Raw genomic sequence first — 16,540 nt, 5'->3', positions numbered from 1 at the left:
ACCCTCAAATTAAAGCTGACAGTCTGCACTTCATCGGCATTGTATCATTTCAAACTCAAAGTGCTAAAGTACAGAACCAAAATGGCAACTGTCCAATAAATGATGGTGCTCACTGTATATCTCGAACTGTTTGACTCAGATGGATGTCAGTCTAGAGAACTTGTAAAGTCATGTTTGGCCACATGGGGGCACTATTGGACAGGAAAAAACATTCAAGATCTTCAACTAGGTAAATCCGCTCTTAGTTTTAATGCACCTCATTGCTGGAACCAACTACAAAATACATTACAATTGGATGTTTTTGTGCCGCTTGGACAATTTCAATTATTGATTGGGGACTGTCGCACTGTATTTCTTGAATATTTGTGTTCTGTAATCTTAGTTTTACATTGTATCTGATTTAAAAAAATATATATATATTATGAATTGTATATGCAGGGCTCCCTTGTGAAATAGACCATGGTTTCAATGGTGACTCCCTGTTTAAATGAAGGTACAGTGCATTCAGAAGGTATTCAGACCCCTTGACATTTTCCACATTTTGTTATGTTACAGCCTTTTATGTTTGAGATGCTACTTACTAAATTTAGTGCCGATCGATCCAGCCGTTATAGAGAAGAAAATGTTTAAAGAGATTCTCCGGTACTTTTGTTTACTTATTAGCCAGTAGTTCTGAATGTAGTGCTCACAAGCCAAAAGTGGTCCCCGGAAATTGCATACTATTTGACATATGTGCACCACGTCATTGCTCTCTCTTTTACTCTGCTATGTGTGCATGATGTGCCTCTTGCTAGATGTCACTCAAATGGCAAGGGGCTGAAGCTCGTTGGTAGAACTTGAATTGCTAGTGGGAAAATGTTACGTCGGGGAAAATATAGGGAAAATGGTGGTGCACAGCTTTCAGAAAAAATGGATTTCTTTTTTTTTTTGAGGTAAAACAATAATTCTGCTTATAGATAATGCATGTATGAACTACACTTTGACATATCCAGCCCAAAGCGGGAGGTTTAAAAAATATTTTGTAGTCGCCAATGTTCTGGAGCATGTCTTTAAAGTAGTCAACATTAAAAAAACATGTCCAAAATACATCAAGGGTTGTTTCACCAATTCTGTGCCTTTTGAGATGAGTAACTTGGTAAAAATGTAACATTCTGTCATAAAGAGCGCATTCTACTTAATTATATAAACACATTTTCCCATTGACTAAAGCTCAACCTTCGTTTACGTTGTGACATACTTCGGAACTAATGTTTTGGACATGACTGACTTTATGACAAATTATCCTATTTACATTTTGTAGTTCATGTTTAATTTCTTTATTAATCAGTATATATTATTTTGTTATATCCTTGTCAATCCAAATGCCTAGGTATTTATATGCAGAAACCCAATGAATAAATATGTAGTTCATCAGATTTGTTGTTGAGAATTAGAGAACAACATGTCTTTAGTCTTCCCCACATTAAGTACAAGTTTTTGTAAGACAACAATGTCAGATTGTAGGTCTATCAAGGCCTGGTCTACATTTGGAGCAATGGCATACAGTGCCTTCAGAAAGGGTTCAGCCTGATTTTAAAATGGATTACATTTAGAGTTTTTGTCACTGACCAACTATATAGTTGCATGTGATAGAACACTATTTGTTAACTTTTCCCATCACATAACCTGACATACTTAGCCCTATGCTAACAACACCAGCTGGACATAACAAAGTCTGTATCAGCCAATTACAAATGTTGACGTAGTTAGACGTGATTTAACACTTTTTTTTATGAGAGTGTCCTTAACAGAAGTCACACGGCACCATCTGCTAATCAAAATTACTAAAACACACACAAAAGTTCAATTGGAGAGAGAGCTCAGTGTTGCGAGCAAGGCTTCTGTTAATTTTTGCCATTTGCAGCATGTTCAAATCCCAGTTTTTTTTAAAAATGTAAATTATATTTATTGTAATATATAATGAATATATTTAATGAGGGGCTTCTTGCTGTCCCTCTTGCAGACCGACATAGCCTACTGCTAGACAGGGGTGGAGATCTGCCGGAGTGCATCGGAGCCACGCTTCGCCACTTCTCAGAATGGTGCTTGTTTAATAAAGTTTAGATCAAAGCTAATTCAATGTCTTGCAAGATCACTTAATGATTCATTAGTATTCTACATAGGCCTAACATACCAAATATTAAAGCATAGTTTAACGTTACTGTTAGAGCAAAAAAAAAACTTATTTCTGATGTAGGCTACACTTACATGCAGTGGCGATTTTAGAATGTAAATCTTGGTGGGGCAAAAAAAAAAATGTAGGATCCATAAAGCTGTCCCAATACCTTAACACTGCTATCAGCGGAGCCTTGTCTGCCAGCGAAACAGTTCATTCAGCCACATTTACTGCCTTTTAAAAAACATGACTGACTTGCTTAAACAAATGTGGTTTCTACTGACAAATGAGATGTACAAACTATGGCATAAGGGACAACAAGCAGATAATCGAAATTACAGATTGCCTCTTAAGACAATAATGAGCGAGCGACGATGGACGGAGTAATTTTAACTATTTGTTCAGCACATTTGAAATGTACAGCGGCAGAATTCAGAACGTTGTCCATTCTTAGTGTACTCCCTGTTTACCAAGCCAAAACCGTAGGATAAATAAAGGGGGCAGACAATGAAAGCTCTTACAATATTCAATGATTAAATTTGTTTAAGCAAGCAAGCCAGTCATGTTTTTTTTAAAGGCAGTAAATGAGGCTGAATAAACTGTTTCGCTGGCAGACAAGGCTCCGCTGATAGCCAGGTGTAGCAGTGGTAAGGTGTTGGGACTCTGCTGTTGGGACATCTTAAGGTAGGCCCTATCAGTTTGCGGACACGGTTTGTCACCGTTATCGTGCAATGAATTTAGTGTTGTGTATTGGCTTTGCTGGCATGCATCCCACTTAAATTTTTTTTGCCCCACCAAGATTTACATGCTGATATCGCCACTGCATATAAGTGTAGCCTACATCAGAAATTAGTTATAAATTATCGTTCAGTTTGATCTCTAAGACGAGGTTCTACTTCTCGTTCTTGGTACTTACTATTATCAAAACATTACCTCATCCAATGCCATATATCAATTGTCAATTCTAGATACTACCATCTCAAATACAACCCACCCCTGGACAAGTTCTCTGAGAGGAGTGAGCCTCTAAATCATATACTATGAAAGATACGTTTCAACATCGGAGGGGACATACAATGGTTCCAGACACTGCCGTACTCCTCCCCCCAATGGGAAAAGGAGGGAAGCCATAATCTGGGAGCTGGATTTGGATATGCCCCTATGCAAAGCTGTCATCTGTAACGGTTCTCGTCTGGTGAAGGAGAAGCAGACCAAAATGCAGCGTGGTATTTTTGAGACATGTTTAATGACGATGAAAAAACACAAACAATACAAAAACAACAAACGGAACGTGAAAACCTATACAGCCTATCTGGTGACAACAAACACAGAGACAGGAACAATCACCCACGAAATACTCAAAGAATATGGCTGCCTAAATATGGTTCCCAATCAGAGACAACGATACACACCTGCCTCTGATTGAGAACCACTCCAGACAGCCATAGACTTTGCTAGATAACCCCACTAAGCCACACACCCAACACCCCACAAAACCCCAAGACAAAACACACCACAATAAACCCATGTCACACCCTGGCCTGACCAAATAAATGAAGACAAACACAATATATTACGACCAGGGCGTGACATCATCAAGGCAAAGGGTGGCTACTTTGAAAAATCTCAAATATAACATATATTTTGATTTGTTTAGCACTTTTTCGGTTACTACATAATTATGTGTTATTTCATAGTTTTGATGTCTTCACTATTCTACAATGTAGAAAATAGTCAAAATAGAGATAAACCCTTCAATTAGTAGGTGTGTCCAAACTTTTGACTGGTACTGTATATAGTGTATTTATGTGTTGTATTGTGCAGGGCTCATTTGAAAAGGAGACTTAGGTCTCAATATGTCTTCCCTGGTAAAATAAAGGTAGCACATTTATAATTTGCCCAACAGTGGTGTGGAGAACTCATTGTTATTGTTTAAACTGCTGATTGCTCCTTAAAGTTAAACTGTTTCTAATTTTCGCAAGTATGGCCCCACCCAGTATTAAAACATTGTTTTTGTAAGGTGAAATGGAGCCCATTTTGACATTGCAATCACATTGAAACTAAAACACAGGTACGTGTTGAACCAGCGATATGCCTGCTCTGAGGGCGTAGTGGTGAGGAGAAGTGATTAGGTAAAAACAGTGTTCTACGTTTTCAATTGTTTGACGGAAACGCAACTTTTCTGATGGAAAAACAGAGCATCACAACGGCCCTCCCACTACGTACTACCCCCCCCCCCCACACACCGAAAACCATTGTTTCTGCGTTTAAAAAAAAATGCAACCTCTACTGATATGGTACTAAAACAGTGATGCGTTAATTTCACTGTCAGTTAACATTAGCTTATCTCAATGTTTTTTTTCTCACTCCCTCTCTCTTATTCCCTCACGTCTTTCTCTAGTTGTCGGTTTGAGCTGCTCCACGGCAGTGTTCAGTCAGATGTGTTCGTGGGGGAGGTGCCCTCTCATATTGGTACACTGCTAGACTACAAGCAAGGCCGTCTGTCCTTCTATAACACCCAGCGCGGCCAGCTGCTCGGGACCCTCGTCCACTGCTTCACCCAGCCATGCCACCCTGTCCTGGGCATGGAGCAGCCAGGCAGCCTGAAAGTCAGCATGGCCCTGGAGGTGGCCGACTTCGCCAAGCATAGCTAGCCAAGCACCAGAACTTCCCTATGCAAGATATGTGATCATAAGTACCCATGGATTTAATAGAAATCAAATTGTATAAAGCTAGAACAGTGATAGCTACACTTTTAATGGAATAAATAGCCAATCTCTCTGGACTCTCCCCGATGATGGTGGTGGCTACAGCTGTATCAGGACATTCACTGACTCAGTGATGAAAGAGACAGGAGTGAGAGGAAGAACTGTAGTTGCTTCAGGTAGTATAGATTTGAAGGAAAGTGCAAATCTTGAAGGTAATAGGAAAAATATTTTATAAATAGGAAAAACAATCAGAGCAATAGTCAATATCTATCACTCAATTATTGCTGTTTTATTTCTCTTGTGAATTTGACTGAGTGTGTTCTTGTTGAGGTGAAATGTTTAATCTCTGAGATTAGTATTAATTCAAATCTTTTGGCTATATTTTTTAACATGTTTTGTCAAGTGTTGCTTTAATTTCTCCAGTATCTCCTTCTCTCAGCAATCTTACTCATCTCTCCTAGAGCCTTTAGTAGGTACACAGCCGTGATGCACATTAAACTGTATGTAACTGCCAGGGTATTGAACCCAGGTAGTCTGTGTGACTCAATACTGTGTTAGCCCACTGAGCTACTTGCAAGGCAAGTTCATTACTTGGAGATTGTGTGGATAAAGATACTAGTAACTATTTTGTTTCATGTTGTGAATACTGGTGTATAAATAACCTTGTAAACAGATATGTTGAATCTGTTCTGTGTGTTTGTTTGGAATCATTTCTGAATGATGATGAATTAAAGTTTTTTCTCTTTGTTGAATGTCTTCATGTTAGAGTCTGATGGAGAGATGGCTATTTTTGTATTTGAGACAGCACTGAATAAACTCCTAAGGAGATCTAGAAGGATCTTTAATTTTATGAACTGAAAGACAACAAATGCGACTCCTGACAACTGCAACAGCTTGGGACTGATGTGACAGCATGCACTAAACCAGAGAATGCCGTTATCAGGAGCAATTACAACAAATAATGTCATCACTTCCTAAAAGGTTAAGGACTCAATTCAATCCGTATCGCTGAAGTTCAGCACTTTAGCAAGCTTGATTTTTAATGGTAATTTTCAATTGAGCTGACATATGCACGTTTTACCATGAATGCAGTATCCACGAACAGAGAACATTGCCATTACATTTCAATCATACTATAGCGTGAAACTTCAGCATTTCGGTTTGAATCTGGCCCTAAAACAATATAATGAATGAGCAACATTAGGTCAAAATTAAAGATTAATATTCTTGGACAAATTCAATGAGATATTTGCAGGAAAGTATAAATTTATTTTTAATAAACAGGATGAACAAACATACATGACAATGCAGCAAAGCCCTAACCCAACCCACCCTAAAATAAAATACAGGAGACGAACAAAATAGCAAATATGCTTCTTAAGACTCGTGCAAACAAACTGGAATCACTGAGTCACGCAACTTGAAAGAGAGCTTGATTTTGGCTGTTTTAGGGCACCCCACTATATTTGACACAAGCTACCATGCGTACTGTGATCTGAATGCAAAAAATGTGGCATGGAAAAGTGTTGCAACACAAGTTAACACAATTATATATATATATGTTAATTTTTACATTGTTTACATATCAAGAAACTTCACACAGCCATTAAAGAGTGGGACAACATTCCACAATCATGATCAAGTCCATGCGAAGGAGATGTGTCACGCAGCATGGTTGTCACAAGAGATACTGACTGGTTTTCTGATCCACACCCCTACCATTTTCTTTTTACTCAACTGTGGCGAACAGATGCATAGGTTTGAAGTCGGAAGTTTACATACACTTAGGTTGGAGTCATTAAAACTCGTTTTTTCGTTTCACTCCACAAATTTCTTGTTAACAAACTATAGTTTTGGCAAGTCAGTTAGGACATCTACTTTGTGCATGACACAAGTTATTTTTCAAACAATTGTTTACAGACAGATTATTTCACTTATAATTCACTGTATCACAATTCCAGTGGGTCAGAAGTTTACATACACTATGTTGACTGTGCCTTTAAACAGCTTGGAAAATTCCAGAAAATTATTTAATGCCTTTATAAGCTTTTGATAGGCTAATTGACATAATTTGAGTCAATTGGAGGTGTATCTGTGGATGTATTTCAAGGCCTACCTTCAAACTCAGTGCCTCTTTGCTTGACATCATGGGAAAATCCAAATAAATCAGCCAAGACCTCAGAAATAAAATTGTGGACCTCCACAAGTCTGGTTCATCCTTGGGAGCAATTTCCAAATGCCTGAAGGTACCACGTTCATTTGCACAAACAATAGTATGCAAGTATAAACACCATGGGACCACGCAGCCATCTACCGCTCAGAAAGCATACGCGTTCTGTCTCCTAGAGATGAAAGTACATTAGTGTGAAAAGCGCAAATCAATCCCAGAACAACATCAAAGGACCCTGTGAAGATACTGGAGGAAACAGGTACAAAAGTATCAATATCCACAGTAAAATGAGTCCTACATCGACAGAACCTGAAAGGCCGCTCAGCAAGGGAGAAGCCACGGCTCCAAATCCGCCATAAAAAAGCCAGACAAAAATATAACTGTTTGGCCATAATGACCATTGTTATGTTTGGAGGAAAAAGGGGAAGGCTTGCAAGCCGAAGAACACCATCCCAACCGTGAAGCACGGGGGTGGCAGCATCATGGTGGCAAATTCACCCAACTTATTGTGGGAAGCTTGTGGAAGGCTACCCGAAACGTTTGACCCAAGTTAAACTATTTAAAGGCAATGCTACCAAATACTAATTGAGTGTATGTAAACTTCTGATCCAATGGGAATGTGATAAAATAAATTAAAGCTGAAATAAATCATTCTCTACTATTATTCTGACAATTCACATTCTTAAATGAAATCCTAATTGACCTAAGACAGGGAAATTTTACTAGGATTAAATGTCAGGAATTGTGGAAAAACAGAGTTTAAATCTAGTTGGCTAAGGTGTATGTAAGCATCCGACTTCAACTGTATCATCTGTGAGTGAACTGTGAGGATTGTCAAGACAGAGAGAGAAAGAGAGGGAGAGAAAGAGATAAAGGGAGAGTTAAATGTTAATTTGTGATTGTTTATTCCAATTGCTTTGGCAATGTTAACATGTGTTTCCCATGCCAATAAAGCCCCTTTGAATTGAATTGAGAGAGAGAATAATCACAGTTGAGCATTCAATTAGTAAAATACTGTAAAACTGTTCTAGAGTCATATTGTCTCAGCACAGTAGGGTTAGAGAGATATGCAGACTTACAGTCATGGGGCTAGGGTTAATGCTTCTCATCGGGATGTTGTAGGGGGTGGTAGTGCAGGACCTTTATAGCATCATGTCCACTGGATATAGCTGAGTGACTGAACTGTGTGAATGGTCCTATCTGTGTATATTCGTAAGAGAGAGAAAGAGAGAGGGGAGAAATCAGTAATGAAGTACACTGAACACAAATATAAACACATAATTTAAAGAGTTTCATAAGCTGAAATAAAAGATCCCAGAAATGTTCCACACGCACACACAAAAAACATATTTCTCAAAATTGTTGTGCACAAATTTGCTTACATTCCTGATAGTGAGCATTTATCCTTTGCCAAGATAATCCAACCACCTGACAGGTGTGGCATATCAAGAAGCTAAAATGTGCAGTTTGGTCACACAACATAATGCCATAGATTTCTCAAGTTTTGAGGGAGCGGTGAAATTTGCATGCTGCCTACAGGAATGTCCACCAGAGCTGTTGCCAGATAATTGAATGATCCTTTCTCTACCATAAGCCGCCTCCAACGTTGTTTTAGAGAATTTGGCAATACGTCCAACTGACCTCACAACCGCAGACCACGTTTGACCATTCCAGCCCAGCACCACCACATCCGGCTTCTTCACCTGCAGAATTGTCTGAGACCAGCTACAGGGACAGCTGATGAAACTTTGCACAACCAAAAAATTTCTGCACAAACTGTCAGAAACCGTCTCAGGGAAGCTCATCTGCGTGCTCGTTGTCCTAACCACCCCTAACTTGTCTCAACACAACACAAATTGCCTCCACCAATCCAATGTGTTTAGATTTGTGGAAAGTACTTACCTGGTGCACACTTCAGGAGAAAGGAGATATTTTTGGGATGCACCCATACTCCACTTACACCTTGATCACACCAACAGTGTTCTTGCGTTTTGGTACACCAGAAGTACATTAATTTCCAATGGAATGCTGCCTTTGCCTTGCTGCATTGCGTTGCAGAGGCAGTGCTTCTACGTGGTGCATATGTTGGATTCATCGAACGTATCTATCAAATTGTATGCGTAGGCTGCTTTACAGAAATGGTATCAGAAAGTGAATGCTGAACTTTTGTTGCACATATATCCAGATGATGCAGTTTACCATTTTGCGTGGTCGAGGCGTTTTGGTTGTGACATCTACAGTATGGAAAGGCTCCAAACGTCCACGAGAGGTCACTAGACCCAAGTATAGACCCTAGGCTACTTAAGGTGAGAGCTCAATCAGGAGCACAGCACAGCAGCAGTTCACGAACATGAAAGCTCCAAGTTAGCCACCTCACCAAAGCTTCGGACCGGTAAATGTTTATGAATTATATTATGTTTGTACAGTCAATCTGGAATTATTGCATTGATGATTCACTGGGTACTCAACCAAAAAGTAGTCTTGCGTCACGTTATATTGCCCTCCGTGCGCTGAAGGCTTTTTGCTCACAAAGCTGCACAGCCCCCATACCTCACCGCGCAGATCAAGGAGCAGCATATAGGTCGCCTTGAACGAATTAATTGTCCTGCCTGGTAACTTTTTCTCTTAGGCAAGTACACTGGATGCATAGGATGCTTTTCCATTGTAGCTTTTTCCATTGGGACGTGCGTTCATCAGATCCAAATTTTGTGACATGCGAACTTAGGTAACGTGGTCGTTGGTTGACGTCTCACGAGAGCAATAGTTTACTGTAGTTTCTCTCTCACGCGCTCTCTCTCTGTCATTCACACATTTATTTATAACTCTTACTTTACGAAAAAAGGTTGCAGTCAGAGTTTCGGAAAGAAAGAAACAAAGAAAAAAAGCTGTTGGTGAGTAAGGCTGCTGGAATGCTGCATTACTGTGTTACAAAGTGCAGGAAACTGCTATTCCATAGCTCATGCAGCTTTTTACAGTAGTATCTTATACACACTAATAGTTTCCCCATATGGAAAACTCATGTATTATAATATGTGTACATATATGCGGGGAATTCGACATGTGTTAACATACATTTCCAGAATATATTCATTAAATATAGAAGTTGAGCACATAAAATAATAATAAAATGGTATATATGTGGTGCAAAAATATATTGAATTAACATGTATCATGCTGAATTGTTTAATGTTGAGTCTATTGACCTCTGGTAGCTTGGCATGAGGCTCCCAAAGTGGGGTTTGCATGCAACAGTTTAAAGTTAATTATGCAACTATTGAGGCTACCTTATTAAACATACTAATATTAGCTATGTTTATTTCGAAAAGAGATACATGAACCTAGAAATATATTTCTCCTGAGCTGTCAATCACAATTTGAAATGCTTGAGCAGCTGTTGCAATGTTGAAAGTTCTCCAGATGGAGAAGGGCAGGTGTCAGCGCCAAAAATCGTTCTCATGGATAATGGCATTTTATTTGATAATATAATCATAACATTAATTTAAAATGTGTTTTTTACCTGGCGGGTGACAGAGGAAGAATATATTTTCTTAAACTGCCTGCGAGCAAGAGTTTTCACCGAGCTAGCTAACACATCTAGATATTAAAGCTTTGAGTTCATATGTGTTAGATATAATTGTATTGCCAACGCTAGCTAGTTAATGGTAAATGTTGCTTGCAAAGCAATATGCGTCTTGCTAGATAGCTTTTTAGTGAGGGCTGGGTTTCTCTGACCGCAATATAGCTAGAACTGGTTAGCTACTGTAGATCTAGCTAGAAATAATCATATTTTTCCCTGCAGTTGAGCCTTCTGATATTGAGCTTAACTGCCTATGGACAGACCCCATGCAATGGAAGTTAGTATTTTGTATAATTTAGCTCGCTGATGTGTGAAATTGTTTTTCTGACTCTGTCTCTGCATTATCCACATGGGAACTGTCAACTTGTGAGCCTAAAATTAGTCACTAGAGGTAAAGGAATCTGCATTGTAGGTATATGTTTGATGTTCATTAGCATTTGTGACCGATCCAGTCCTATGTAGCAAAATTTGAAATTGTTTTTTTACATTGGATAAAAGAGTAGAGGTTCAGAGCTAGAAAATTGTATATCCATACACTGCTTTGAGGAACAATAGGGAAAGTAATCCTGCTTTGAAAGTTTATGAACTTGTAACCCCACTTTTGAGAAAATGGCCCTTGAATATTTTGGTACATCTACTGGAGAGCTCTTCTTTGTCTACACCCATTCAACATCGTTCACAACCTCTTAAGCCTTAGCCCCACCTATCTCTTTAAGAATTCACATGTGAGGCCATGTGCTAAACAGTGAGTAAGGTGTACTCAGTAAACAGAGTGTAACGGTCTGAGTGTAGTGGGTGAGGAGTCAGGCGCAGGAAGCAGAGAGTTCAGGGGAGTGCTATTTTAATGCACTGAGAAACGCTGAACATAAGCCAACCCTCACAAAAAACACAGGGCGTACTGAACGAACAAATGCCCCAAACAGGGGGGCTAAACTGTCCAGGGAAAACCCACAAAATGGGAAAACACAAAACCCATAGACGTGCACACAAGTATACCAAACAGACGATCACAATAATTAATCCCGCACAAGGAACCCTGCGGGCCGGCTGACTAATAAAGCCTTACTACCTAACTCAAAACAGGTGCACTCAATCAACACATAAGGAGGGGGAGGAAATAATCAGTAGCAGCTAGTAGGCCGGCGACGACGACCGCCGAGCGCCACCCGAACGGGAAGGGGAGTGTCCTTCGGTCGGAGTCGTGACACAGAGCGAGTAAGTGTAGTTAATAACCAAATATTTCAAGACTAAAAGTGGTGAAAGTAGAAGAAAAATACACTCTCTACTCATTGGCCTATATCCTAATCTGATTTTGGTGTAGGTCATGTTCTTCACATTACCACCTCTGGTAAACACACACTATATGAAATCAAATCTGTTTATTTGTCACATGCACAGGATACAGAAGGTGGTAAACGGTACAGTGAAATGGTCAGTTGCATAGTAGCAATATAGAAAGTGTCCAGATATATATTGTATAAATATTTTATAATTTTTAGATGATTTTTCCCAAGACACACTTGTATGGGTCATGTGAAAGAAAGGCTATAACCACCGCCCAGTCACATCCAGCTAAGTGGATGGGTCACTATTGTCTAAACATGTACACATGTTCATGAAATACAATAGATGCCCGTAATCACCTCCAGACACACTGGGCTAACTTGATCGGTAATGTTATCATCTGGCAAAGTAGAGTCTTTTGTTTAGCCATGTAGCTAGCTAAACACTGATGGTGCTTTCAAAATAACTGCGAACTTGAAAAAATATTAAGTCAAATCAGGATGTCAGTGATGTTCAGATCGGAAAGTCGGGGCTCCAGAAAGAGACCCGAGATCCTGAGTTGAAATTCCGAGTTGGACGACCGTTCAAAAATATTTTTTCCGTTAGGAGCTTGTTTTTATTTTTTCAATAAAAAAATATTTTTGAGTTCCCCGTTGTCTTGAACAAACTGAAGTTGTAGATTTCCGAGTTCCCAGTTGTTTTGAACTTGGCAATAATCCCAACCCATACTGATTGTCATAGCTAGCCACCATGCATGAATCTCCAGGTAGCTAAAGCTAACCAACTAAATTCAATGTTAGCTAGCTAGCTAACATTAGGCTATAACTAGCAATGCAAATGGATTTCTGAGATACAAATAATATTACTACACAGATCATACATGTAACGTTAGCTAACAAGCCAGCCAGCTAACGTTAGCTAGCTTGCTAACAGTATGCATTAACTTGCAATGAAAAAGACTTTCTGACAAAGTTAGATATATCTCCCTCTCTGTCACAGATGCCATGTTTGCCCTTAGTTTGAAGATGTAATCTGTAGACGTTTTTTTCTTTTTACAACAGCCTTCTGTCTTTTTTCGACCCTCCACATATTCACACTCAAACGCCTACATTTTCTCCATATCCTTAGCTATCATACTGTGCTTTCACTGGGCATTCCACTGATTTTCAAAATTCAGTCAGCTTCTTCCGTGACGACTACATGATTGGTCACCGTTTATTCCCCATCACTGTTGTCAGAAGACTTCACAATGTCTGGTTCAATGAAAATGTTTTTACCTAATTCAGGCATTTCCTCATTGCCTGATTCATTTTCAGAGTCAGGGAGAGTCCGTATGACACTATCGTCTTCCAGAAAGTTGAGAGCAGAAGCAACACTTTTGCAGTTCTTCAATGATATCTTTCAAAAAAGCTGCGGTAGAAAGGATTATCTACACATAGTGAGCAGCTGATGTTATGGACATGCTACATGGCAGACCAATCCGAACTCATCTCTCAGCATGTCCAGCCCATCCGTTATCTCGGCAAATCATGGCTAGCAGGAAGGTTCCTGGCTTTTTCCGTGGCTAAACCAACTAGGCTCATTATTTAAAAATGTCATTTGTATTTACAGATGGCAGAGAAGTTTGTTATTAAGGCACATGAAAGTTAACGTTACAGAAGGCATTTCTGCCAAACAATGCATTTTGATAAAAAATAAATGTTTACATTAAAATAAATGCCTCTCTTGTGAAGTAGTGACATGCGACATATGCCTAGTTTCCTGAAACAAGTTTTGTTAAAATAAATGCACCTTTATTAACCAGGTAGGTCAGTTGAGGACACGTTCTCATTTACAACTGCGACTTAGCCACGATAAAGCAAAGCCGTGCGACAAAAACAACAGTTACACATGGGATAGACAAACGTACAGTCAACACAATATAAAAGTATATATACAGTGTGTGCAAATGTAGTAAGATTAGGGAGGTATGGCAATAAATAACCCATAGTGGCAAAATAATTACAATTTAGCATTAACACTGGAGGGATAGATAGATAGAGTAAGGTACTTAATTGTTACCCAAAAATTATTTGATTTTGAGATAAATACATCTGAATTGGATCGTTAAAGGTTACCACTACAGCGGCAAGTGTTTGTACACCTTTAGGAACAAATCTAAACCTTTTTTCCTAAGAGTAATATAATAGAGCCCCACAGTGGATGTGTCATAATGCCCATAAAACCAAGCGGTCAAACAGGGAAATGGTTCCAATCATTTTTCCACCATACATTTTTCTCATAGGTAATTTTAGAAACACTTAAAATAAGGGCTGTGTTTCGTGTACGCTAACCCTGGCGTAACGTTTTGATAACCATGTAAATCACTTCCGGACAAGGTGACTTTTATCAATATATTAAGCTCCATTTACTCTCAGATTAGAAATTGATCATTAACATCAAAGTAGACATCATGCAAGTCTACAAATCCTTGCAAGCTCCTGCACGTTATCTCTAGCTGACACCTTTGCTAACAGGTATTGTGCCAATTTAAAACTTGCCGAAGACAGTTCACAGATTATTACTACATTTAGCTGACATTAGATAGTTAATCCAGAAATTCTTATTTAAAAAAAAATGTATTTCACCTTTATTTAACCAGGTAGGCCAGTTGAGAACAAGTTCTCATTTACAACTGCGACCAGGCCAAGAGAAAGCAGTGCGACAAGAAACAACACATACACATGGGATAGACAAACGTACAGTCAATAACATAATAGAAAAATCTATGTACAGAGTGTGCAAATGCAGTAAGGCAATAAATAGGCCATAGTGGTGGAATAATTACAATTTAGCATTAACACTGGAGTGATAGATGTGCAGATGATGATGTGCAAGTAGAGATACTGGGGTGCAAAAGAGCAAAAAAATAACAATATGGGGATGAGGTAGCTGGATGGGCTATTTACAGATGGGCTGTGTAAGCTGCTCTGACAGCTGATGCTTAAAGTTAGTGAGGGAGATAAGTCTCCAACTTCAGTGATTTAGGCAATTCGTTCCAGTCATTGGAAGCAGAACTGGAAGGAAAGATGGCCAAAGGAGGTGTTGGCTTTGGGGATGACCAGTGAAATATACCTGCTGGAGCACGTGCTACGGGTGGGTGTTGCTATGGTGACAAGTGAGCTGAGATAAGGTGGAGCTTTACCTAGCAAAGACTTATAGATGACCTGGAGCGAGTGGGTTTGGTGAACGATATGTAGAGAGGACCATGGCACCTGACCACATGAATGAACAGTAGTCCAGGTGTGAGAGAACTAGACTGTAGGACCTGCCTTGTTGATAGGACTGTTAAGACGGTAGAGCAGCGCTTTATTATGGACAGACTTCTCATCTTAGCTACTGTTGTATCAATATGTTTTGACCATGACAGTTTACAATCCAGGGTCACTCCAAGCAGTTTAGTCACATCAACTTGCTGAATTTCCACATGATTTATTACAAGATTTAAATGGTTTAGGATTTAGTGAATGATTTGTCCCAAATGCAATGCTTTTAGTTTTGGAAATATTTAGGACTAATTTATTCTTTGCCACACATTCTGAAACTAACTGCAGTTCTTTGTTAAGTGTTTCAGTCATTTCAGTTGCTGTAGTAGCTGATATTTATATTGTTGAGTCATCCGCATACATGGACACACTGGCATTAGTAAAGATTCTAAAAGTAAGGGGCTTAGACAGCTGCCCTGGGGAGTTCCTGATTCTACCTGGATTATGTTGGAGAGGCTTCCATTAAAGAACACCCTCTGTGTTCTGTTAAAGAGGTAACTCTTTATCCAGAATATAAAACCATAACATATCAGTTTTTCCAGCGGCAGACTGATCGATAATGTCAAAAGCGGCACTGAACTCTAACAAAACATCCCCCACAATCGTTTTATCATCAATTTCTCTCAGCCAATCATCAGTAATTTGTGTATGTGCTGTGCTTGTTGAATATCCTTCTTTATAAGCGTGCTGAAAGTCTGTTAATTTGTTTACAGTAAAACAACATTGTATGTGGTCAAACACACTTTTTTCCAAATATTTACTAAGGGTTGGTAATAGGCTGACTGTTTGGCTATTTTATTTTTATTTTTACTATTCTTAGGTTGTGGATTGACTTTTGCTTCTCTCCGGGCCTGAGGGCACACAGTTTCTAGTAGGCTTAAATTGAAGATATGGGAAATAGGAGTGACAATATCGTCCGTGATTATCCTCAGTAATTTGTCATTGTTGATAGACAACCATTTTTTTCACCTCTTCCACACTGACTTAACAAAATGACAATTCTTGTCTTTCATCATTGGGCCAGATATACTGTACTTGGCTGTGTAGTGTCAGCGTTTGTTGCTGGCATATCATGCCTAAGTTTGCTAATCTTGCCAATGAAAAAATCATTAAAGTAGTTGGCAATATCAGTCTGGTTTATAATGAATGAGCCATCTGACTCGATGAATGATGGAGCTGAGTTTGCCTATTTTCCCAAAGTGTCCTTGACTGAGTGCCAAAGCTTTTTACTATCATTCTTTGTCATGTATCTTTGTTTCATAGTGTAGTTCTTAATGTGTGCATGCTTATTAGTAACTGAGAAAAGCAATTTCATAACCGTGTCAAGTGCAACGTCTGTTT

At 39.1% G+C, this 16,540-nt stretch overlaps 1 protein-coding gene across 1 annotated transcript in view; it reads left to right on the top strand.

The window, feature by feature from the left end:
* cmya5 (cardiomyopathy associated 5) overlaps positions 1–5,615 on the top strand; it is a 57,271-nt gene extending 51,656 nt beyond the window's left edge. Inside the window, exon 13 of the mRNA XM_065011792.1 lies at positions 4,557–5,615. Within this exon, the coding sequence (XP_064867864.1) occupies positions 4,557–4,809 (253 nt within the window). The 3' untranslated portion in view covers positions 4,810–5,615. The remainder of the gene's footprint in view (positions 1–4,556) is intronic.
* The last annotated feature ends 10,925 nt before the right edge of the window (positions 5,616–16,540 follow it).

Source organism: Oncorhynchus nerka, linkage group LG27, assembly GCF_034236695.1.
Source record: "Oncorhynchus nerka isolate Pitt River linkage group LG27, Oner_Uvic_2.0, whole genome shotgun sequence".
Taxonomy (NCBI): Eukaryota; Metazoa; Chordata; class Actinopteri; order Salmoniformes; family Salmonidae; genus Oncorhynchus; species Oncorhynchus nerka.
Note: the sequence above shows the minus strand (reverse complement) of the source record. Positions and strands in the feature narration are given on the sequence as shown.